General features: G+C 35.4%; 1 protein-coding gene across 8 annotated transcripts in view; it reads left to right on the forward strand.

Moving 5' to 3' along the window:
- Positions 1–25,762, forward strand: part of ATRX (ATRX chromatin remodeler) — a 263,444-nt gene extending 237,682 nt beyond the window's left edge. For 7 of the 8 annotated variants that reach the window (XM_033104061.1, XM_033104070.1, XM_033104101.1 and 4 more), the window contains 5 exons: positions 18,819–18,968; positions 19,803–19,928; positions 20,697–20,792; positions 21,293–21,421; positions 22,686–25,762. In XM_033104061.1, coding sequence (XP_032959952.1) covers positions 18,819–18,968; positions 19,803–19,928; positions 20,697–20,792; positions 21,293–21,421; positions 22,686–22,964 — 780 coding nt within the window. In that variant the 3' untranslated portion in view covers positions 22,965–25,762. The remainder of the gene's footprint in view (positions 1–18,818; positions 18,969–19,802; positions 19,929–20,696; positions 20,793–21,292; positions 21,422–22,685) is intronic. The other variant, XM_033104091.1, reaches the window with a different exon arrangement.
- The last annotated feature ends 1,277 nt before the right edge of the window (positions 25,763–27,039 follow it).

Genomic DNA, 27,039 nt, shown 5'->3' on the forward strand with positions numbered 1-27,039 from the left:
TTTTTGCATGTTTCTGTCCAGTTTTCCCAGCACCATTTATTAAATAGACTCTTTACCCCAGTGTAAATTCTTTCTTCCTTTGTCATAGATTATATGACCATATAGGCGTGGATTTATTTCTGGGCTCTCTATTCTGTTCCATTGATCTATGTGTCTGTTTTTATGCCAATACCATGTTGCTTTGATTACTATAACCTTATAGTATAGTTTGATATCAGGTAGCATGATACCTCCCACTGTTGTTCTTTCTCAGGATTGCCGTGGCTATTAGGGTCTTTTATGGTTCCATATAAATTTTAGGATTATTTGTTCTAGTTCTATGAATAACGCCATTGGTATTTTGATAGGGATTGTGTTGAATCTATAGATTGCTTTAGATAGTATGGACATTTTAACTATTTTAATTATTCCTATCCATGAGCATGGTATATGTTTTCATTTATCTGTATCTTCTTTAATTTCTCTCTTCAATGTCATAATTTTCTGAGTACAGGTCTTTTTCATTCTTGGTTAAATTTATTCCTAATAAGTATTTTACTTTTTGATGCAATACTTACTGGGATTGTTTTCTTAATTTCTCTTTCTGATAGTTTGTTATTGGTATATAAACATGCAATTGATTTCTCAATATTAATTTTGTATCCTGCTACTTTACTAAATTCATTTATCAGTTCTAATAGTTTTCTGGTGGAATCTTTGGGGTTTTTCATATACAGTACATGTCACCTGCATATAATAACACTTTTACTTCTCCCTTTCCAATTTGTATGCCTTTTATTTTATTTTAATTGTCTAATTGCTGTGGCTAGAACTTCCAGCACTGTGTTGAATAAATGGTGTGAAAGAGAACATCCTTGTCGTGTTCCTGATCTTAAGGAGAATGGTTTTAGCTTTTCCCCATTGAGTATATTAGCTGTGGGTATGTCATACATGGTTTTTATTATGTTCAGATATGTTTTCTCTATTCCCACTTTGCTGAGAGTTTTTATCATAAATGAATATTGGATTATGTTAAATGTTTTTCGGCATCTATTGATATGACCATATGATTTTTATTTTTCATTTTGTTTATGTGGTGTATCCTGTTAATTAATTTGTGGATATTGAACCAACCTTGCATTTCAGGAATGTATCCCATTTGATTGTGGTGTATGATCTTTTTAATGTGTTGCAGAATTTGGTTTGCTATTTTTTTTCCATTTTTAAAAATTAGTTTCAATTGTACTAAGCAACGTAATAGTTAGACATTTAAACCCGTTGTGAAGTGATAACCCACTCCCCAAGTTACTACCCCTTTGACATTTTATATAGCTGTTACAATACCATCAACTATCTTCCCTATGTTGTACTGCACATCCTGTGACTATATATACCTGTATATTTAGTTATAGTTGACATTCAATATTATTCTACTTCAGCTTCAGGTGTTTAGCACATTGGTCAGACATCTATACAGTCTATGACATGATCCCTCTGATAAGTCCAGTGTCCATCTGGCACCTTACATGATCTTTACAGCACTGTTGATTATATTCCCCATACTGTATTAACTACCAATTTGTATTTCTTAATGACTTCACCTTTTTTACTCTACCTCCAACCCCATTCCAAACTATCACCCTGATAGATCTAGTACCTATCTGGCACCATGCCTAGTTATTACAATATTATTTAGTATATTCCTTATGCTATACCCTAGCCATGACTACTGTATAACAACCAATGTGTACTTCTTAATTCCTTCCCCTTTCACCCATCCTTAACCCCCCTCCTATCTTAATGAAGTCCCTCTAAGATTCCTTGTAACACTGGTTTGGTGCTGGTGAACTCCTATAGCTTTTTCTTGTCTGAGAAGCTCCTTATCTGTCCTTCAGTTCTAAATGACAGACTTGCTGGGTAGAGTAATCTTGGTTGTATGTCATTGCTTTTCATCACATGGAATATTTCCTGCCACTCCCTTCTTGTCTGCAAAGTTTCTGTTGAGAAATCAGCTGACAGTCTTATGGGGGCTCCCTTGTAAGTAACTGCTTTTCTCTTGATGCTTTTAAGATTCTGTCTTTGTATTTGACCTTTGGCGTTTTAATTGTGATGTGTCTTGGTGTTGGCCTCTTTGGGTTCATCTTGTTTGGGACTCTGTGCTTCCTGGGCTTGAATGTCTATTTCCTTCACCAGGATAGGGAAGTTTTCTGTTATTATTTCTTCAAATAGGTTTTCAATTCCTTGCTCTTTCTCTTCTTCTTCTGGCACCCCTATAATGCGAATGTTGGTACGCTTGATATTGTCCCAGAGGCCCCTTAAACTCTCCTCAACTTTTCTGATTCTATTTTTTTTTGCTATTCTGGTTGGGTGTTTTCTACTACCTTATCTTCTACATCACTGGTTGGATCCTCTGCTTCATCTAATCTGTTGATTTCGTGCAATATATTCTTCATTTCTGTTATTGTATCCTTTATTTCTTTTTTGTTTTCAGAAATTTTCTGATTGTAAAAGCAATTCATAGGCATCACAGAAATATTAGCACCGAAAAGCACAAAAAAGTAGGTAAACATTGCCAGGAACCCAGCCATGCAGAGAACCTTTGTTCACATCTTTCAGCCTCTTTCTTTTGCAGATGTCCTCTTCACATGGTTGAGCTCATACTTTTCACTTGGTTTTGTCTACAATCTTCACACCCCTGTTTCTTTAAATGTCATGAATACATCCATTATAAGAAATTTAAGAAATAATTAAAAGAAATAAAAGTCCCATTTCCCCCCAGGGGGAAAACTGAAATTAGGTTGCTCTATATCCTTCCAGAACTTTCTCTCTGTGTTTGCATTTATGTACACACAAAATGGAATACCGAGTTTTGCTTTGTGTGTTTTGAATATGTAACTAATGCTGACTGCACATATTATACTGGACATTGCTTATTTTCACTCACCAATGTATCTTGGCAAGTTCACTGTGCTATTTTATATAAATCCACTGCATACAGATTCTCACAATATATTTCCCTGTTAATAGATATTTAGGTCATTTCTGATTTTTCACAATTACAAACCGTGTTGTGATTAACATTATTGTCTATGCCTATGAATATTTATCTAGGTGGATTCCAAGATTTGGAATTGCTTGGCTGAATCACATGCTCTGTTAAATTTTTTAGATAGCATCTGCCCAGTTGCCTTCTAGAAAGCTGAATCAATTTGCACTCACACCTTACAGTGTAAGAAGAGCACTTACTTCCTCAGGTTCTTGTCAACACTTGATATTATGTATCCTTTATTTCTGACTCGTTCATTTTTATGGTTTTCACTTCCATTTTTATGCTTCCTATCTTCTTTCAAAGTTCTCCCTGAGCATTCTTATTACCAGTGTTTGGAACTGTGTGTCTGACAGATTGCTCATCTCCGTTTTGCTTAGTCCTTTTTCTGGACCTTTATTCTGTTCTTTTATTTGGGACATGTTTCTTTGTCTCTCCATTTTGGCTGTCTCCCTGTGTTTGTTTCTGCGTATTAGGTAGAGCTGCTATGTCTTCCGGTCTTAGTAGAATGGCCTAATGTAGTAGGTGTGCTGGGGTACAATGGTGCAGTCTTTTTGGTCACCTGAGCCATGCGCTCCAAGTGTATCCCTTGTGTGGGTTTTGTGTGCCCTCCTCTCGTAGTTGAGCCTTCGTTGATAAAATTGCACATCAGTGGGAGGGACTGACCATTGGTCTCACTGGTCGTGAGGACTGGCCTTAACTACAGTGGAAGAGTTGTTCTGCAGGGGCTGACCCTACAGCTCTAGCTTGTTTTGAAGTCGGCCACTGGGGTAGCCAGTTCCAGGACCACCTTGGAGGGGATCTGCTGTATGTCTACTTTAGCCATAGCCCAGGCCCCACTCAGGGCCACCCAGTGGGATGCAGAAAGAAATCCACAGGTGGCTGCTGTTAGTGCTGTGCTTGGAAGCACCTTGAGAGGCTACGCTGAGAACCTGGGCCGGCTGCCGCTAGTGCCATCTTAGGGCTGGTCAGCCAGAGGTAGAGGACGTGCTCAAGCCAGATGCTGCTTGTCTGGGTTCCACGAACCTTTGAGATTCTAGGAAAGTTTGCAGCTTGAGCCAAGGCAGGCGGTCTGCATGAAAAAGCTGCTGGAAGCGGCCTGGGAATGCCCAAATGTTGGGCGGGGCAAACTAACTGCAGATATTGAGATATGGCGGCCACCTATGTTCATGTGCCGTGAAGGGGTAGGGCTCAACAAAGAAACAGTGGCCTCTGCCAGCTCCCCCGTCCCAGAGAAAGCTGCTTCTCCAGCCCCCATCCCAAGCCAGACAATTCCCCACCATTTGTCCCTGACGCCTTTCTAGCTGCTACCCCAGCACTGGAGCTCAGAAGAAGTGATTTTCTTGGTGGTTAAGTCCGCATGTAGTCCCTTTAAGAGGAGCTCCTGTGAGTGCTGCTGTACTCAGTCTCACTCAATCACAATCTCCGCTGGTTTTCGCAGCCAGCAATTAGGGGGACTTCTCTTCCTGGCACTGGAACACTGGACTGGAGTGGGGCTGGGATCTCTTGCCCTTCTAGGGGATGGTGAGGGATCCCCACAGCCGAAATAGCCCTCCCAATATTTAATGGTCACATGTGAGTGTGGGACCAGAGCCCGTTCCGCGTCTCTGGCCCTCCTACCAGTCTGGAGGTGGCTTCTTCTGGACGTCCTTAGTTGAAAGGCTTCAGTTCAGCTTGATTTTAGGCGATTCTCAATAATGGTTGTTTTGTAGATTAGTTATAATTTTGATGTGGTTGTGAGAGAAGGTTAAGCACAGCATTTACCTACTGCGCCCTCTTGGTTCCTTCCTTCAGTTTGCTAATAGTTTTCTGAAGATTTTTGCATCTATGTTCATTAGGGATATTGGCCTATAGTTTTGTAATGTCTTTGCCTAGTTTTGGAATCAGGGTAATGGTGGCCTCATAAAATTAACTTGGGAGACTTCCCTCCTCTTGGATTTTGTAGAATAGTTTGATGAGAATATGTGTTAACTCTTTATTGAATGTTTGGTAAAATTCACCTGTGAAGCCATCTCTTCAAGGACTTTTGTTTCTTGGGAGCTTGTTGATTAGTGATTCAGTTTTGTTGGTAGCAATCAGTACCTTCAAATTTTCTGTTTCTTCTTGGTTCAACCTTGGAAAATTGTATGCTTCTAAGAAATTATCCTTTCTTTTCCAGATTGTCCAATTTGTCGGCATATTGTTGCTCATAGTATTTTCTTAAAATTTTTTGTATTTCTGTGGTATCGGTTGTCACTTCTCCTCTTTCTTTTGATTTCATTTATTTGGGTCCTCTTTTTTTTTTTTCTTGATGAGTCTGGTTAAAGTTTTGTTAGTTTTGTTTATCTTTTCAAAAAACCAGCTCTCGGTTTCATTGATCTTGTGTGTGTGTATAAAATTAGTCTATTTCGTTTAATTCCTCTCTGATCTTTATTATTTCCCTCCTTCTACTCACTTTGGGCTTTGTTTGCTGTTCTTTTTCCAGTTCCCTTAGGTGTAAAGATAGACTGCTGATTTGAGATTTTTTAGGTACGCCTGCATTGCTATGAATTTTCCCTCCCATAGATTTTGGATCATTGTGAGCATATATGAGGTTTGATGTCATTGTCTCCCACTTCTCTGCCTCTTAAAACAAGTTGTTTCTATATTTGTATTCACTGGCATAAAAATTATTATTATTGACTTATTCATCTTAATAAGACTGGAGCACCAGAAATCATAATACATTTCTTTGTAGGTTATGAAAATTCTCTTATTCAGTGTTTGCTGTGGTGGTTGGTGCCAAGTAAAAAGGTTACCCTTTTCCAGGTAACATACCAAGCACACTTTTTAGGGTGTAATCTTAGGCAAGCCACATAAGCTTTTCAAGCCTCACTTCTCTCAATAAGAAGATAGTAGGACCTACTTAACAAAGGAGATGATCCATGTAAAGCACATTTCCTCGCACATAGTAAGTGCTCAAATGTTAGCTGCAATTTTGTTTACATAATTTTTACTAATATTGCCATTATATACTCAGTTCATTTCTCTGAAATCTGTGTACTTAAATTTTTGAAATTTCACAGGAGTCATGTGAGGTTCTAATCCTAGAAGATTAAGCTTGACATATCACAGATCAGGAGAAGACTGAAAACATTTAGGGGCCAGAGGCAGTAATCTCAGCTAGGTTGCATAAGAGACAGGTATTTGAGGCTTGAATTCCCCTGGAAATCAATTATAATCAAGAAGGAATATAATAATATTTAATTACTGGATACTGCTAATCATTTTGAGTGATGGTAGCATACATTTGACTATGAACTGTTAACCTTTCTAACATTCAAGGATTTTTTTTCCTTAAGTAATATATACAGTTTTAGAAGATTGTCTACCTTATAGCCAGCTGATACTTCTGTAGTAATTCTTAAAAGTGAAGACATGTTTCTAGTGTCCCTCCACAAACTACAGTGTAAAAACTTGTTAATAGACTGACCATCCTTTATTTAAAGTGCTGCTTTGCATCTTGTTTTGATTGAATCACTTTATAACACAAGAGAAACCATTAAGGAGCCAAAGTCACAAAGTATTTTAGGGGGAACATTTGGGTTAAGGAGACCGTGGTGTCAGTAATGCCCCTAAATAGCAGACTCCCTAACCCTGGAAACCTCTTTCAAATCACTGCTAATGGAAACATCAACATATGTGACGCCTCCTTGCTGACAGAATTGCAGGTGGAATGCAAGATTTCATTAGGGAGGGTATGAAGCAGCTCATGGAACTTCTCAAATTAACGTACCAAGCTTGTATTTAGTAAATGCTTATTGATTAAATGAATTAAGTGGTGGGAACATTTTTGGCTTAATAGACAAATTAAAAGATGCATCTGTTCTCTCTACATTATAAGCTTCCTACTAGCCTATGAGGGCAAGGATTGTGTCACTGTATCTTCATCACTGTATCCACAGCACCTGGCATGATACCTAGCACATAGCAAGTATTCAATAAAATTGTGATATGTGAACAAATGAATTTTTGTCCTAAAATTACGAGCTTGCTGTTGTAAGTAAATGGTTGACATGCCTTTAAAATAGAATTTTTTCTTATGTGTAGTTCTTAGACTAACCTGCAACTTGATAAAAATGCAGATTCCTGGCTTCATCCAAGATGTAGTGCATGAATTTGGGGGTGGGTGTGGGGAATTTATTTTAACGAGGTCCACCATTGTTGTGGGTACAAGGTATGTAGTAGCATGATTTGCCTTTATAATCATTATCAGCTAAATCTTTGAATTAATAATAATGAGCAGTTACTAACATTTACTGAATGTTTTTTATGCTAGGCACTGTACCAAGGGTTTACTAGCTTTCAATCATTTAATTCTTATAGCCACCTTACAAAACTGGTGCAGTTTATTTCTATTTTATAGATAATGAAATTATGGCATAGAGAAGTGGTGGCACCTACATTTGATTTCAGTGCCATGACTCCAGAGCCCATACTCTTTAACCATTACACTATTGTGCTGACATTAATATGTTACATGATGAAACTTGTGGATGAAGTAGATTGAGGCACTCTCCTTTGATATGACTTCACACTTCTTTTTTATTTCTAACTTTTTTTATTGCGACATAATTGACATGTAACATTACATTCGTTTAAGGTGTATAACATAATGATTCTATCTATGTATATATTATGAAATGATCACCACAGTAATCTAGTTAACATCCATCACCACATATAGTTACAGATTTTTTTCTTGTGATGAGAACTTCTAAGATCTACTCTCTCAGCAACTTTCAAATATGCAATACAGTGTTATTAACTACAGTCACCATGATGTACATTATATCACCGGGACTTACTCGTCTTATAACTGAAAGCTTGTTCCCTTTGACAAACATCTCCCCATTTCACACATACACCCTCAGTAGTCTACTCTGTTTCTGTAAATTCAGTATTTTTTAGATTCCACATATAAGTGAGATCATACAGTATTTGTCTTTCCCAATCTGACTTCACTTAGCATAATACCCTCAAGGTCCATCCATGTTCTTGGCTGAATTATATTCCATGGTGTGTGTGTGTGTGTGTGTGTGTGTCTAATTGTCTTTACCCATTCATCCGTCAGTAGACACTTAGGTTATTTCCATGTCTTGGCTATTGCAAATAAATGTGATGAACATGGGGGTGCAGATATCTTTTCAACTTAGTGTTTTTTTCCTTTCGATAAATACCCAGAAGTGGAATTGCTGGGTCATATGGTAGATCTGTTTTTAATGATTTTGAGGAACCTCCATACTGTTTTCCATAGTGGCTGTACCAATTTTTATTCCCATTAACAGTGCACAAGGGTTCCCTTTTTTCCACATCCTCACACTTTCTTCTTAATTAATACTGTGGGTTTATGGAAAGGCATTTTCAATGTTATCAATGTATGTAATATTGGAGAGTATTGATTTCATCCTTTAGTTACTGCAAAATTCTAGGGTGGCAAAGCTGGTCCCAGTCCTCCTTCATTACTTTTGATGCCGTACCTATTGATCTTCAGCCCTGAATCGGTATAGCCAAATGATTGGAAGCAGGAGCCCTCAGGCCCACCTCGGTTTGAATCTTGACCTTAGTCAAGTTATTGCACTAATCTGTGCCTCAGTTTCTTGATCTATAATTCTGAGAATTTATGTCTGTTATTCTTCAAAAATCTCACCCTCTCCTTTTTTATTTTCATCTCCTTTTGAGACTGTTGTTACTAAATGCTTGCCCTTCTGCTTTTAGCTTCTGTATCTTCTAGCTTTTCTTTTGCATTTCCTATTTCTTTAGCCTTTCCTTCTGTCTTCTGGAAGAGTGCCTCAATCTGATGTCCTAACTCATTAAGTTATTCTTCAGTTCTCCTGCTATTTATACTATCCATTGAGTTATTTATTTCAGGGATAATTTTTATCCCTAGTATTTCATTTTGACTCTTAGATAATTTTTTTTAATTTCATATTGATATTTTCCCTTGTTTCCTTAAGTATACTTATCATGCACAATCTGAATTTTTGGCACATGTTTTTCATAACTCTGCTTCAGATTGCATATGGTGCCAGTTTGTCATCACCCCAGGGATGCCGTGTGTGTGTGTGTGTGTGTGTGTGTATAAGTTCCTAGAATTTATGTTTCCTTTTCCCGTCTTTAGTTTCTGCAGATTGATTGTGAAGGAGAGAGCCAGCAGCCCACACTGATTCCTAGTCTTAGAAATTTCATCAGTAGTATGGGGATAATAATAGTATGTACTTCATAGAGTTATGAAAATTAGATATTCCATGTGAAGTTCTTAGAACAGTGTTAACATGCAAGTTATATATTCAATTTAGCTTTAAAAAAATCTATATGGAGGTGACTTGGATACAGATCCCAGCTTTAGAAAACTGTTTTGAAATATTAAAATATAGAGCTAACTAGAGGTAAAAAGGGTACTGACCAGTCTTTTAGACTTTGGGCTATCTCAGAATTCTGCCACATAATCTAGTGTTGTCTGTCTCCCTTATCGCCAAGAAAATATGAAAAAAAATGGTTAATTTTTTTCCTATTTTGAAAATTTTCAAACCAGAAAAATAGAACGAATACTCATATACCCATCACCTAGATTTTAGTAATTGATAATATTTTACCACATTTACTTCCTTTATGAAATATTTTAAGTTACAAGATTATATTTCACTTATAAATATTTCAGTATAAATCTCTGAAATATAAAGACATTTTTAAAACAATAACAGCTGTATTTATTTGATATTTACTGTGTATAGGGTACCTTATAGACAGGACACTGATGCAGAGAGCTTAAGTAACCTGCCCAGTCACCCAGTTATTAATATACAACTGGGACTCCAACCCAGTCTGCTCTCACAGGCCCTGTACTGACCCCAATGACAGTTCCCGTCCATTTGTAACTGTTTAATGGTGCGTCTCTTCCACTGACAGGAAGCCCATCTGTAGCAGAAACCATAACTGATTGAAAATCCATTCCTTTATCCCTCAGTAGATGTTGGTGATGTTGAAGCTCCTACATTCTCTGTGCTTCTCCCTCTGAACACTCCCTGGGTGAGCTTTTGGCTTCAGTTCCTACCTCCTGGAGGAAAACTTCTAGAGAAGGTGTTATGGTTGACTCTGTAATCTCTGTTGCACCCTGGGTGATTAGTTTGAGCCTATTATATTAATTCCATTCTTCTTACCTGTAATTGGTTTAGAAATAGGGATATGCTCTGGTCCTGTCCATTGAGACTAAGGGAACATTTGCTGGGGGGCTTCTGGGAAAGTTTTCCTCACTCCTAGGAGCTAGCCACTGGAAGTCACAGTCTCTTCTTTAGGGGAATGTTGTCAAGTCTGGATATGTCTTAGAACTGCTGTAGCTATTGTGCTAAGAGCTGAGGATGGAGCCAACAGCAAGGATGGAGGAGTGGAAAGCCTGAAGGGGTCTTTGTCTTTGACGGCACTCAGTCTGCTGACCATAGAGGCCACCCTAATGCTGAACTTCTTCATATAGGGAAATTAGACATTGTCACTGCTGAAGCCATTGAGAGTGGGTTTTCTGATATATGTAGCAAAAACACATGCTTACTGATACAGCCAGGGCAGCATTATGACTTTTGTGGGCCCTTTCCTACAGAAAAATTTTTTCTTAAATCATAATTTGTGATTGCATTGGCATAAATATGAATATAGTAATATTACATATTAAAACGTCTTTGGTGAAGATGTTTCTTATATAACCACAATACCATAAAATTAATAGCTTCTTAATTCCCTAACGTCATCTAATATCACAGCCATATTCAGATTACACCAATGTCTTTTATAGGTGCTTTGTTCAAATCAGGATCCACTCAAGGTACACACATTGCATTCGGTTATTGTGTCTCTTCGTTAATTTTTTTTTAATTTAGTGCAGTCACCTCCCCTCCATTCCGGATTTGTTTATTTCCTGATGGTGTGTTTGAACTTCTATCTTATATATTCTATAAACGAAATTAGATCCAAAGGCTTAATTAGATTCATGGCAAATATTTGTGGCAAGAATGGTTTACAGATGATGTGTAAAAGGAGATTAATATTTAAAAAAAAAAACACAGGATAAAGCAAGGTATGAGGAAAAAGAAGCCATACATATTGAGTGCTTTTGCTTGTTCCTGTAAATGCATTATCTCATCCTTACAATAACCATATGAATTACAGGTGATATTGTCCCTTTGAAGTAAGGGACTACGCTCTGGGAGATGGCCCAACTATTAAGAACCAAAGTTAGGGTTCAAAAAGAGAAGGAAAAAAGTCAAACAAGGCCTTTATCATTACATAAACATACAATATTTTACTAACAAATCACTTGCTCTCTTTGTCTCAATCTCTGGTAAAATAAGAGCAACAAATTGACTTGACCCTCACAAATAAATTGCTCAGACTTATCATGCTTTAATGTTAGATAATGAGATTTATCCTTTAAGCATCAGCTAAAATGTTTAACATGTGTATATACATTCACAGGACATGTAATGACTTATTGGTCCTTCTGTAACTATGATGGCCATATATCTAGGATTTTCTAGGACAATTCTGATGTCAGATAATTTGTCCTATCAAACATTTCCTTCCTGAATTTTTCACTAGAAAAATTCAGTTAAGGTATAAAACCCCTCTCTCTGTATGGGAATATATTGTTTTTGTTTTTGTTTTTTTTTTTAAAGTGAGAGTCTGCTTTAGATCTTTGGAAAAGGTTGGAAGTAAGAGAAAGTGGTAAACACCAGTAGAGTTCTCCCAGTTAGTTCACCATCAGAAGAGAGGGATTAAATTCTGTCAGATATTACTGGTGGATGGATAGGGTCAGGTGTGAGAATTGACCATTAGATTTAGTAGTGCAAAGGTCATTGGTAAACCAGGCCTTGTGCTAAGCACTTCATGTGTAATATTTAATCTGTACAGTAATCCTGTGAAGTAGATACTTATTAGGCCCGTTTTACAGACCAGGAAATTGAGTTTCAGGGAGATAACTCGAGGACATAGGGTTGGTAAGTGTTAGAACTGGGATTTAAACCCAGTAAGACTCTAGACCTGTACTGTCCAATAAAGAGCCAGTAGTTATTTCCATTGAAATTTATTTCCATTGAAATTAATTGAAATGAAATTAAATTAAAATTTTAGTTCTTCAGTCACACTAGTCACATTTTCAGGTGCTCAGTAGCCACATGTGGCTAGTAACTACCATATTGGACAGCGCGGACATAGAACACTTCCATCATTTCCCAGAGTTCTTTTGGATAGCAGTATGCCAGAGCCTGTGATGTTAACCACTACAAATAAAGCCTCTTAATTTACACAGTTATAAATATACCTGTATATTTTTTTCATTTAAACTAAATTCTGCCATTAAACTTTCCTCTGAAATGCAGAAGGCTGATACAGGTCTTCTTTTTACCAAATCAGTTGACTCCAGCAAAATTATATTGGTCTTTACAACTTAAGCAGTCTGGTCATGAAATTGTTGTATAGAGAAACCTGGGAAGCAAGGCTATATGTGTGTCCGTTCACTCTTTTCCATTTTCATTTAGGGGAGCTGAGAAGGACATAACTAACATGTTGGAGTGATCAGTGATCCTGAATATAGGTACTTGAGTGTCACAGTATCTGTATCTTAATATCCTACAGTGTGTTACTTGGTTGGTTTAGTTGGCTGACTCAAATATGTCTTGTAGCATTCCTAGGAGTAGGAGCAGTGGAAAATTGAAGCTGTTACGCTTTTAGGGGAATTAAGTAGGCAAATGCCACACTTCTGTCTCTTCAATTACTGATGTTTCCATGACCAAGCTTTTTACATCAAATGTAATAGTTCGGACCTTTAAAGGAATATAAATTGTGGGAGAGATTTGGTCAATATAAGAATCACTATATAACCTTATTTATATCATTTTTTTACCATTTTACCTTTTAATGTTTTCTTTAAGATGTAGTTTGAACTGCTAAGTAGTTGCTTTCATTCCTATTGTGTATGTCTTCTATGTCCTTTTTATAGCATGCTTATAGTTGAGTTAGAGGATGCACCACTGTTTCTGAAATGTAGAGATAAGGGGAAGTCCAGATTGTATAGCATGAGAATTCAGTTCCAATTCAGGCTCTACTTGAAAAGGTATATAACCTCTAAAAAGTTACTGCAATCAATATAAAATCTAGAATGATATACTCTTTACTTCACAGTGACTGGCTTGTCTCAAGTATTACAGTAATTGTAATGGATAATTAATTTGTAAAGGTTAAATGCTAAGTATAATATCTAGTTCTTTAAATGTTAAATTGAATAGAAAACATTCTTATCAAAGGAGCCTCTGGCTTTTACCCTCCACCAAAGTCAGTTTGGCAGGCCTGCCTTTTCTTTCCTTGAAAGTGATAAGGTCTGCAGTTGTCACTATCTTATTCATATCTACAATTTGGGGATCTGGATATATTTATAAATGCTCCTTGGCAAAGGTTATATCCTCTTGACCTGAAAATCTGATATGAGGTGGTATGTGAATTTCACTCAATAGCTCTGTAGTTACTTATCAAATACACTGTATTTTTTCCACTGCATTTTTCGAAGAAACAGTGTTCAATTTTGAAAGCAGAAACTTTATTCACCAGGATTTTTTTTTTTTTTTTTTTACTAAGAATCTAGACTTACTTAAGTAATAAAAGGAATTTTTTCATAGCTTTTTGAATGGGTCCTGTGGCACTTAAGTAGTCTAGTGACATTTTATTTCCAGATATTAGAAAACTCAAATTCAAAGTGATGGAAAGCAAAATATTTTGAAACATGGCAAACCTCCACCCCCGCCCCCAGGCAAAGCCTTGATTGTTTTTTAAAAATTTTATTTTCAAGGTTAAATTTCAGAATTAATTAGATGGGAATTTTTGTCAGCTTGCCAAATACTTTAAACTTCTAAATAAATTAACTTCAAGTTTTAATTTATCATTAACTTTGTTTTATTAATTGAACTAGTCATTTTTAAAGCTTAAACTAATTTAGGTTGTTAGCTAGAATATAAACCATGCTTTTCCCAGCTTGTAAGCTTTCTCACTTATTTAAGGAAAAATAAAGTTTAGACAAAGAAAAGTAAAGGTACACATTTGGATGTAATTTAAACCTCATTTTGATGACTGTTGGCCTAGTGATTATAGATTCTGTTCCAGTATTGTTTTCAATAATAGTGTTACTATAGCAACTAATATAAATGTATGCTTCAATAGGAAAAAAACAAAAAAAAACCACTCCACCGATTGTGTTGTATATTGGGATGAAATTTTTCTTTATTAACTTTTATAACTCGCTCTATACTTTGCAAAACTGTTTTTCCCAAAGAAATATTTGGAGGATCCTGTTACAAATACTTTTTTAAAAAATTTTTTATTAGGGAATATTGGGGAACAGTGTGTTTCTCCAGGGCCCATCAGCTCCAAGTCGTTGTCCTTCAATCTAGTTGTGGAGGGCACAGCCCAGCTCCAAGTCCAGTCGCCGTTTTCAATCTTAGTTGTAGCTCACCATCCCTTGCGGGAATTGAACTGGCAACCTTACTGTTAAGAACTTGCACTCTAACCAACTGAGTCATCCAGCTGCCCCACAAATACTTTTTTGCCATCTCAATTTCATCATCTGTTTCTTGTATTGATAGTATACTGCAGTCAGTTTAAAAGAGGAGAAATATCAACCATTTGTTTCAGAAATCCTGTATCGTCTTTCTCTTACTTGTGTCTCACAAAGCACTGGAGGAAAGAAAGATTTCTGTGTAAATGAATCTTGTTCCAATAAAAGTCAGCTAACTTTTCTTTGTTAAAATGAACATGATAAACATTTGTCTAAGTCCTTGAGTATTGGCATAATTATTGTGCATTAATTGAAGTACATTAAAATTTATCCATTAACCTGTTTCATTGTAGATTTGGTAGTAATTAAAAACTGAAAGCAGCCTAAATGTGTTAATAAACTCTTAAGAAAAAAATTAAATAGATGATAAAGTGTATCTATATAATACCTTGCAGCCATTAAAAATGATGAAGGTTAAATTTAACGTAAAATGATGTCCATGGAAAGATACTAAGGCAGAAAACTAGTTTTCAAAATGGTATAGTACAATCCCATTTTTTTTTTTTGTAAAAGTGTGTGTAAGTATGTGAAAGAATATACAACAAATGTTACATAGTTATCTCTAGGTTTTATAATAGGCTATTAGCATGGTTTCCATTAAAGGTTAATTTCTTTGAAAAGGGAGTGTCATAGCTAGTCGAAGGAATATGAATGTTTTTTTGATTTGATGTTAGGAGAGAGGTGATATTTTAGTGATACAAAACGAAGTCACATGCACTTTTCCTGACTTGTTGGCATTTTAATTGACTGTGGGTAAAAAAGGAAAGATACTGCATGGGTAAAGCTGAACCTCTACTGTATATAATCTGACCTTAATTAGGTAATCATGTTTGACTAGGTAGGGTAGATCTCAAATCTGGAATTGGTGGGGAGAAGACCTTAAAAAGGTTTGAGAAATGGGATTACTAAAATCAGGGGTGTCCAAACATTTTTCAGCGTTTTTCACCAAGGGCCATATGCGGTAAAATACACAAACAGCCGGGCCACTCACTCGACGTGAAGTACGTATTGCCTCACTTGGTTTATTTAAGTAAACTACATATATTTTTGGAATTTGCTGCGGGCCAATTAAAAATGGATTGCGGGCCACAGTTGGCCCGTGGGCCGCAGTTTGGAAACCCCTGCTAAAATGAATATCTCCTGAAGATAAAAATGGTAAAAAAGTTCATGCCTGGTTTAGGCTAAGCATGAACTGGCCTTCCACAAGTTTGTGTCTGGTAATTGTGTTTGTTTCAGTTTTCATATATTATTTTATTAAAAATTAACATATGCTTGTTTTAAAAAAACTTCAAAAAGTACAAAAGTGTTAAAAGTTAAAGAAATAGACCTACTTAGGTTTCTCCCTTCGAATCCTTCAGGGGATTATCTTTTTTTATCTAAGAGAATAGATCTGGGAAATGGAAGAACTATGTTACAAGACAACAGTCATCCTGGAAGGAGAACTGGCTCTGGGTGGTGAACACACAATGTGATATATCGATGATGTATTATAGAATTGTACACCTGAAACCTATGTAACTTTCTTAACTGTTGTCACCCCAATAAACTTTAATTTTAAGAAAAAGAAAACAGTCATTCTTTATAGTGTGATAGAATGATCACTAGGTAGGAGTCAGGAAATTTAACTTCTAGTCCCAGCTAATCCTTAGTTGTGTGATGGGGGAAAAGTTACTTTGCCTCTCTGGACATCAGTTTCTACCAATTCTAAGATGATAAATTTGGACTTTTAAATTATAGGATGCTAAGCACTAACTTGATAAAGCTCTCTTACATCTCAGACATTTTTAAAAGGGTATATACCGTATTTCCCCAAAAATAAGACACCGGGTCTTATATTAAGTTTTGCTCCAAAAGATACATTAGGTCTTGTGTTCAGGGGATGTCATCCTGAAAAATCATGCTAGGGCTTATTTTCTGGTTAGGTCTTATTTTCAGGGAAACGTGGTATGAGTGTGTGCATGTGCATATGTACATTGCATACATTCATTTCTGGAAAGGCTTTCTCTAACCATAAAAAAGTAATTTATGAATCATGGTGTTTATAATTGAGAAATAAACACTACACTTAATTGGCATAGTGTTTATTTCCAATGAATTGAGTGTTTCATTTGTTTCTGCTCTTCTCAGTCACCCTGTTACACATGTGAGTGGAGAGTATTTCATCTATATTTACTTACTGTCATAGCTAGACTAAGTTATTATCCAGTGTTAAGGGAGAATCAGTAGCCTAGCTGAAAATTAAGTTCCTAGCACAGTTCTCTTGGTCTTTCCCTTAGGTTGCTTTCTTAGAGAAATGAAGTAATTTTTGACGATGGTTAAGGAAGAGCATCACTATTGCCAAACAGAAGTAAAATTAAGGACTATCCATAGAATATTTCTACCTTGTAATTTATTTGATATTTTGGAGAACAGCTGGCTTTTCTAACTGTATTTGACATGGTCACTTGCTGAAAATATTAGTCATTGGTATCTGGTTTTATTATATACCTCTCAAGTTATTCTTGGGGTGTGAGCGTGGGAGTCACATATCTAAAGAAGCATTAGTTTTTAGTAGAATTTAATTCAAACTAGCCTATCGCCCTGCCTGCCTAGTCAGTAACTCTGAACTTTGGAGATCTACCTAGTGATTATAAACCTGTTCTATATGGCATAGGCCAGAGAAGTCAGCTTTGGTGGCAGATTTCTACACTGGTGTAGGAGAGAAATATCTAGTTAACATTTTAAAGGAACCAAACCTGTTAGTGTCTGTGTATTCCATCAGTAGACTTTCTTGCGTCCTCTCATTTGTACGGTCTTTTAATGTTTTCTGTTTTTAACAAAAGTAATAGCACATGCATGTCAAAATGAATTCTAAAATCTCAACAGCAGTATCCATTAAGAAGACCAGTTCATTTTCTTTCATGAAATTATGAAGTCATTACTTCAGGTGTTTATTGAGGTAGCAAGATAAAAAGTTGTTTACATGGTATCAAATATCAGAATATTTGGAATTAGTGTCAGCATTTATTGTACAGAAAAAAAACTTAGGGCCTCATGATTTAAATTTTTCATCTTGAGTTATTTAAGACATTTGAGTTCCTACCATTGTGTTGGACCCTATATCCTAGGTATGATTTAAGATATAAAGACAAGATTCTTCATAAATGTGGGCTTTGTCTATGCTAAAATGTATGGAAGCATTAAGAATTACTAGATACAAATTTAATTTAATGTGCTAAATACCTTTCCATACCTTCCTTTGACCAGTAATTATTTATGTTCCGTCACTAAATTCACATTCAATTTAGAAAGCATGTTCTAAGGGAGGTTGCTATTACAAGTTATGAAAAATCCTTTTGTGGAATGAATTAATTTGCCTTTTAAATATTCAGGTTTTCATCTGTGATTTCTTAATAAACAGCTTGTGAATATTTTAATTTTATATTAGCAAGTAACATATCTGTCGTTCACTTTAACCCACCCCCAATCTCTCTTTGTGTCTCTCTCATAATCATAATACACAGAGTAGAAGTTTGGTGTTCTTACTGAGTATATAAATGATCCCAATTTTTAAGATTTTGATTTTTTTAACTTTAAAAGAATGACTTCAGACACCATGAAATTGAAAAAAAAAAACCTATGATAATAAATTGATTAACATTGTATATCAGTTTAAATTTGATCCACGGGTCCTTACAGTGTAATTTATTTCTGAGTTTCCTACAATTGAAATATAAAGACTATGTTACAGTTAAACTGTCCTGTAGCAGTTTAATTTAGATTTGGTTTTTGTTAGTATAGTGGTTGGTAGATACAGTGATTGTGAAAATAAAACTATTAAATATGTATAAACAGGAATAGCCATAGCCATGATTTTTAGTACATCCAATGTAATTTCTGATTTAAGCATACTTATTAATTTAGAACTAAGCACAAAACAAAATACATATGAAAAAATGAGAAAAAAAGTGCGAGAGAAAAAAAACCTTGAAAGCTGGAAAGTAGTCATTAAAGAATTGCCTAAAGCATGCAATATAAATGAAATTCTTACATAAGAGGCTGGTGTTGCATGTATAGTAACTTTTCTACGTAATTTATCATATATACCAGAAATATGTATAACAGCCAGTTTCTAGTCTAACAATAGACTAGATATGATCCAGAGGGAGAAAATAATTCTGTTATTTCAACCCCTCTAAACAGGACACCATACTTGCAGAACTTCTTCAAATACATAAAGAACACATTGTAGGATATCATGAACATGATTCTCTTTTGGACCACAAAGAAGAAGAAGAGTTGACTGAAGAAGAAAGAAAAGCAGCTTGGGCTGAGTATGAAGCAGAGAAGAAGGTAGTTAATTTGAAATGCTTTTTGATTTTTGTTTTGGTTAGTCATTTGAAAGAACAGTGAGAAAGAAACGGGTCATATTTGGAACAGGTGAGTCTTCAGAAACAGAGACCCTGGATACGAGAGTCTGTTTACAGGCTTTGGCTACCTTTGGTTGGTAGGGTGGGAAGAGAGAAGAAAATATTTTCCACTTAAAGAGTGGTAACCCCATTTCTGCTTAGCACTTGCTGAATTGAGAGATTAGTGGGAAGGTATATATTTAGCATCACTTAACTCCCTTCAACACCCTCACTGCAATAACAGACATACAGGAGCTTAGAGTTTGTAGTTAGGAGTTAATGCAGCATGTATACTATAGAATCTAAGTTTTGACAGAATATGTATCACAACACAAAAATATTCTGTTCTTAAACGTTAATGTCAATCTCCAGCAGCAACTTTACGAGTATTTAAAATAGTTCCTTATCTGTTTTAAACACCAACCCACTTGAGCAAAAATATGCCTGAGCATAGGAAATCTTATCCTAATACCTGAATCCTAACTCATTGTACCAAACTTCTTTAACGTTAATGTGATGTTAGGAGTCTCATCATAATTCTCTCAGTTGCCCCATTCTGTGGGAATTATCAGAAAAAGAGTATACATACCTTTAGGGGTTAAAGCTTTCCATGTAATAAGATCTTGGTTTCGGGTGAAAAGGGTGTTTTGTTTGTGTGTGGAAGAGTGTTAATAATTTCCTAGATCTGAGAATGTGGATTCTTTTCTAAACCAGTAGGTGATGTAGAATTTCAAGTCTTAAATCACAGTGTGGAAGTGCATAATTTTTTTGTTTTTAGGGACTGACCATGCGTTTCAACATACCAACTGGGACCAATTTACCCCCTGTCAGTTTCAACTCTCAAACTCCTTATATTCCTTTCAATTTGGGAGCCCTGTCAGCAATGAGTAATCAACAGCTGGAGGTAAGTTGTGAAGTACAAAAGTAGTTTAACTTGAATTAAAGGCAATTTCAAGTGCCCTGTTGTTGAGGGTTCCCTATGCAGGAATATCACATTCTCCAAAAGATTACCTCCGAATAGACTAAGAAATTTTTCTTTTATTTGTTGACCTTTCTGAACCAGCATAGTGTAGTAAAATGTGATTTATTCAGAGCACAAGGGAATCAGGCCTTAAATTAATGTAGTTTGAATTATTTTAATTAAGGAACAATAGGGCAGCTGACTGGCTAGGGAAATAGCGCTTTGTTCAGTTATAAAATATTTTGAATAAACAAATTGCTTGCTTAAAGTTTGAGAGTAGGATAAAGACACACACTGATTTACATTCTAATGCCATGTAGATGCAACATTAAGTATATAATGCCCAGTATTATGAAGTAAGTGATTTAAAACTAGAATCCATTATGAATTAAATAGGAAAAATTTTGCTTTATTATACCAATAATTTAATAACTTAATTGAATCTGTGGCTTCCTTTTTAAAATGTACTTATGGAGTCATTTGAATTATTGAATTATTGGCGCAATAAAAACCAAACTTTTATCTTCCTAACAAGACCCTCATTGATGAGTTTTATTCCACTTTATTGATGCTGAAGTTTGCTGTTCTTTTCAATTACTTAAAGAGTTTTAAAACCAAGTGCTATAAATTGGCAAGAGGAAGGATCCCTGTACTTTAAAACTATGCTGTCTTTTATATACCCTGTATAACTTATTTCTTGCATTCTTCTAGGACCTCATTAATCAAGGAAGAGAAAAAGTTGTGGAAGCAACAAACAGTGTGACAGCAGTGAGGATTCAGCCTCTTGAAGATATAATTTCAGCTGTAGTAAGTTAATCGGCAGTTGTTTTACTTCAGCTTGCAATTTATGCACTTCCCCCCACCATTTATTTTAATTTTTAATTGTCATTTGCTTCACTACTTCTGTGGGAAAATAACATAATTCTTATAATTTAACTTGTAATAGTAAAATACTATTATAGTAGACTGGATAATAGTTCCAAGCATAAGTCAACAATTTTACCTGGATGTTGACAGGAGAAATGGTTGAAATCTGAGAATTGGGAAATCAATCAAAGAAATGTATGCATTGTTTTACATAAACATATTTTAATTACCAATTGCACAAATTAAATCCAAATAGTTTCATTCCAGAGATATCCAACCCTTGTATAACAGTGAACAACATAGTACTCTGCTTTTACATCATTGTTTCCTTTAAAAAGACTAAAGGAAAAAGGGGGGAAAAACTTTAAAAATTCTGAATATCTTCAAGTACTTTAATTATTTTACTGCAATAAGGAGTACATAGAATTTTTTTCTTTTAGTGGAAGGAAAACATGAATCTCTCAGAGGCCCAAGTACAGGCATTAGCATTAAGTAGACAAGCCAGCCAGGAGCTTGATGTTAAACGAAGAGAAGCAATCTACAATGACGTGTTGACAAAACAACAGATGGTAAGAATTCTGACTATCTCTCAGTTGTGTTTAATTTTATTGAATTTATAATAGTGGGTTTGTGTGACCTGTGTCAATAACCATCCCTCATAGGAATGGATGGATGGTCATTGGTTATTTCCAGAAGAAATTTTGTCAAAAAACCTAGTAATGTCAAGTAAAGGTAATATCTTTTGTTAAAAAGAGCAATATCTTCCCAAATGGGTCCCCTTGAAGTTTATATATGATCTCTTCCATATAATTTTATTTTTTATATGTCCTGAACATCTCAAAAGGAATTTCTGCTAGACTTTTTACCACATTTACCATTTTTAAACAACTTCCCAAAATAAGTATACTTTTTAATATATTTAATTTGAGAGTAAAGAGTGGCCTATAGCTGATATATGACACAGGTTTCTACTAAATTATGTTATTTTATTTTTCAATTATAGTTGACCTTCAATATTACTTTACATTGGTTTCAGGTGTACAGCTTAGTGGTTAGACATTTATATAATTTATGAAGTGATTCCCCCCGATAAATCTAGTACCCACCTGGCACCGTACAATTATTACAACATTATTGACCTAAATTATGTTATTCTTTGAAAGGCTAGCATATTTTATCACAATAAAAGTAAAATATTACTTTGTTAAAAAAATTTAAAAAATAAAAAGACTGGCATGTTCCAGGATCCTTGATCATCTTTCCCAGCAGTCGTTTGCCAGCCATCTACTTGCATTGGAAAATTTCAGCTCTGGACACTAGGGAATCAATTTCTGTGGCATGAATTTTACTTAGAAAGCACTATAGAATTATGTGGTTTTAAATTTTCTTAGGAAATTTGAGACATTCCAGACAAGAATTATTCCCACTGCAAGTGCTTTTTCTCTTTGGTGTTTGTCACTAAAAATGTTTATTTGTCTGTCATCATGTGAAATATTCAAAAGAATGACAAAGAAGAGAGACTTGACAAAAAGTGCTGTAACTAATACTTGAGACTAATCACAGTGCGGGAACAGGTTACTATGGCAACTAACCTAAATGCTGCTTGCAATACAATAGTCAAGTCATTAAGAGAATTTATCCCTAAATGGTGTTACTAACTGGTTTCTACAGTAATGGTCCTGTGAATGCCATCAAATTAGTAATGGTGATAATAATAATGTGTTTTCCTTTTGGTATGGTCCCCCCTTAACAAATTGATTTTAACTCAAAACTTGATACTTGCCTCTTTGAGACAGGTCATGCACTTGTAACAGCTCCCTTTTCTCTCTTTAGTTAATCAGCTGTGTTCAGCGAATACTTATGAACCGAAGGCTCCAGCAGCAGTACAATCAGCAGCAACAGCAACAAATGACTTATCAACAAGCAACACTAGGTCACCTCATGATGCCAAAGCCTCCAAATTTAATCATGAATCCTTCTAACTACCAGCAGATTGATATGAGAGGAATGTATCAGTCAGTGGCTGGTGGTATGCAGCCACCTCCATTACAGCGTGCACCACCCCCAATGAGAAGCAAAAATCCAGGACCTTCCCAAGGGAAATCAATGTGATTTTGCACTAAAAGCTTAAAGGATTGTTAAAATCATAGAAAGATCTTTTATTTTTTTAGGAATCAATGACTTAACAGAACTCAACTGTATAAATAGTTTGGTCCCCTTAAATGCCAATCTTCCACATTAATTTTTTTAATAGGGCGTACCATTTCTTCCTGACATTTGTCAGTGATGTTGCCTAGAATCTTCTTACACACATTGAGTACAGAAGATATTTCAAATTGTTTTCAGTGAAAACAAGTTCTTCCATAACAGTAATTACTCCACAGATTTCCTCTCTAAATTTTTATGCCTGCTTTTAGCGACCATAAAATTGATAAATTTAAGAAAGAATACAGATTTATATGTTTATTCTTTACATATAAAAACACACAGCTGAGTTCTCAGAGTTGATTCCTCAAGTTATTAAATACTTTTATACTTAATCCATTTCTTGATTAAAGTGATTGAAATGGTTTTAATCTTCTTTTGACTGAAGTCTGAAAGTGGGCTCCTGCCATATCATCTCTGTGACTGAAAGTTAGAAACTAAGGGTTATCTTTGACACATAATTGTGTGCAATATTCTTAAATACTACTGCTCTAAAACTTGGAGGAGTCTTGCAGTTATCTTAGCATTATATAAACAGCCTTAAGTACAGCCTAAGAAGAGAATTCCTGTTTCTTCTTTAGTCTTTCTGCCGTTTTTTATTTTCAGTTATATGTGCTGAAATAATTACTGGTAAAATTTCAGGGTTGTGGATTATCTTCCACACATGAATTTTCTCTCTCCTGGCACTAATATAAAGCACATCTCTTAAATGCTTGGTGCCAGTGCTAGTGCTTCATCCTGTTGCTGGCAGTGGGATGTGATCTAACAAAATCAAGTTCTAGCATTTTAAGAGGTTAAGGATGATGTTGTGGTTGTTAGATTCGCACCCTGTTTTATAAACAACATCAAAATGGCAGAACCATTGCTGACTTTAAGTTCACATGAGGAATGTGCTTTAACAATTCGCAGTACTGTCAGTATTGTGAATTAATTCCTCTTAAAGATACGAATCACTGGCTTCTATGCTCTTCTTCATCATCATGTTCTTTTCCCCAACTTCCCTACGTTTTCTTAAATTATGTCTCAAAGTTTGATTTTTTTTTTCTGTGAGGCAATTTTCTGATCAAAATTAATGCATCAAATACCCTTTCATTAGGTTTTACTAGCTAGAAAATCATTACATGTTGTTTTCTTAATCATGGCCTGAAAAAATAACCTATAAGTTTATTCATGTACAATTTGGTTGCATGAGTTTCTTAAAAAGATTGTTTGACTATGGGAGTCAATTCAACATGGCAAAGACATTTTTGAGATGATGATGTAACAGGTAGTGGAAACACCTAAGGAATTCCAGAAAAAAGAAAGCTGGGTGGAGGATTGATTTGCTCTATGTATCACTGGATTAGAATCAGTTTAACATTAGCTAAAACTGTTTTGAGATGTTTGGATGATTAAGAGATTTCCATTTTTATCTTGAAAAGAACTAGTAGTAAAACATCCAAGAGCACTAAGTTTGTGATGCAGAATTTGTGAGGTTTGGTGGATCCACCCCCCACCTCCCCATGATGAATTATCACTAACAAATTCTATATATTTGGATAGTATGACAGCCATATAATCAAATTTATTTAATTGGCAGGGGGTGGGGGGAGATGTGTACTTACTTTAGGAGAAATGAAAAAGACAAGATTTATGAGACACATATTTGAAGACAGTACACTCTGGCCAACTGTTATCAGTTGGTATTTCTACAAGTCCAGAATACTTTAAACCTGATTTATTAGACCTGGGAACTTTCAACATGGTCTAATTACTTGCTCAAAGACATAGATGTGAAAATTTTAGGCAAACTTCTAAACCTTTTTCACCATGGATGAAACTATGACTTAAAGAATAATACATAGAAGGAGTAATTGGAATAAGAGAGTTTGAAATAAAACTTGGACCACTTTGCATACACTCTTCTCACTTGACATTTTAGCTGCATAATATGTACTTTGAGTATAACATCAAGCTTTAACAAATATTTAAAGACAAAATCATGTCAATAAGATACTAAAAAGGCTCATTTTTATATTTGTTTTAGATGTTTTAAATAGTTGCAATGGCTTAAAAAATGACGATTTAAAATGTTGCTTGTAATACAGTTTTGCCTGCTAAATTCTCCATACTTTGTAACCTGTTTTATTTCTTTGGGTGTAAAGCGTTTTTGCTTAGTATTGTGATATTGTATATGTTTTGTCCCAGTTGTATAGTAATGTTTCGGTCCATCATCCAGCTTTGGCTGCTGAAATCATACAGCTGTGAAGACTTGCCTTTGTTTCTGTTAGACTGCTTTTCAGTTCTGTATTGAGTATCTTAAGTACTGTAGAAAAGATGTCACTTCTTCCTTTAAGGCTGTTTTGTAATATATATAAGGACTGGAATTGTGTTTTTAAAGAAAAGCATTCAAGTATGACAATAATACTATCTGTGTTTTCACCATTCAAAGTGCTGTTTAGTAGTTGAAACTTAAACTATTTAATATCATTTAATAAAGTGACCAAAATGTGTTGTGCTCTTTATTGCATTTTCACAGCTTTGAAAATCTGCATATATTATTTCATAGAAAATGTATAGCTTTTGATGCCCTATTTAATGGTGGTTCTTTTGCACATTTAGTTATTTAATATTGGGAGGTCAAGAAATTTGGTTTTTTAATCTGTTATATACTAAATTCTGTAAAAGGAGATCTTTAACCTCAAAAATAATTTACGTACCAGGAAGCCTGTGTGTGTTTGTGTTAGTTTTGGTTGTCTGTGTAATCCAGCACCACTTTCTGCTTCCCAACAGCTGCGTCACTCATTTTAAGTCAAGCAGAGCTGCTGATCCACACTTGATAACAAAAGCTGCTTACTATCCTGAAGCCATAGCAGGTTGATGGAAACCTTATTACCTGGCCTCCAAAAAAGCTGAATATTTTGTAGTCTTCCCTTAGCTATGCCCATTCTCCCTCTAGTATCATAAAATCAGATACACATATCTGTGCTCCAAACAAAACTTTAAAAACACTTACTTATTTATCCCAGTAACCATTGTTTCTTTCGAGGGTGGCATGTTGTGAGGTTTGTAGACACTTACTCTAAGATAGGTCATCCTTTTACATCCTTAGTTCACTAAAAACATGTTCAGATTATTATCTACCTTATTTCACCAGACTTAATCTCAAGTGACTTTTGGCTATCTCAAAATCAAATCTACTCTTAGAGATGAAAATTCTTTCACAATTGAAGTTTTTTTTCCCCAAAACACTGTAATCTGTGCCAATCCCAAGTTTCAGAAATGCTTTTTGTGTGTGCTACGTTTTATATATACTGTTATATGGAGGTGAATAAAAATTTAAAATCCAAAATATATACTGTTTCTAAGCTCAATATTTGCCAGGTAACAACCAGACTGCCCACATCACTCATGTTGGATCTAATAACAATGCCCACTCCCACCCATGCCTAAGAGTTTTACTCCCCCAAATATGTACTGCCATAAAGTTACAATATAGACTGCCACCCTCTCTGGAATAATCTTCCTGACACCATTGTACCTACTTGGCTAACTAAGGGAATCACCCTTCCCCCACCCTCCCGCACTCTAGGGATCTGTCTCTGACAGGGACTACTACACAACTTCACCAAGGAAGACAGCATAGAAATTGAGGCTTTTATTAAAGATAAAGCTTTACTTGAAGGAATGAATACTCGGAACTAGCACATATTCCAAGCAGTCACTACTCAGCAGCACTCTTACACATTCTGCTCCAGACCCTTCTTCCCTTGCTTCTCCCTGATAGAAACACGGAAAGAAGAGAGAGCTTGGCTCCAATCTCCTATAGCTAATTATATCAAATGACTACCAAGAGATTTCTACCTATTAAATAGGCTCAACTCCTTCCATATAGCCCTCACATCAAATACCTGTTGATTTTCAAGAAAGGTGAAGAGAGATGACTTATCAGATGCAAGGATGGGATTTATTTCAGGTATATGAGGGGAAAGTGTATTGAAAG

This window comes from Rhinolophus ferrumequinum, chromosome X (genome assembly GCF_004115265.2).
Source record: "Rhinolophus ferrumequinum isolate MPI-CBG mRhiFer1 chromosome X, mRhiFer1_v1.p, whole genome shotgun sequence".
Lineage (NCBI taxonomy): Eukaryota > Metazoa > Chordata > Mammalia > Chiroptera > Rhinolophidae > Rhinolophus > Rhinolophus ferrumequinum.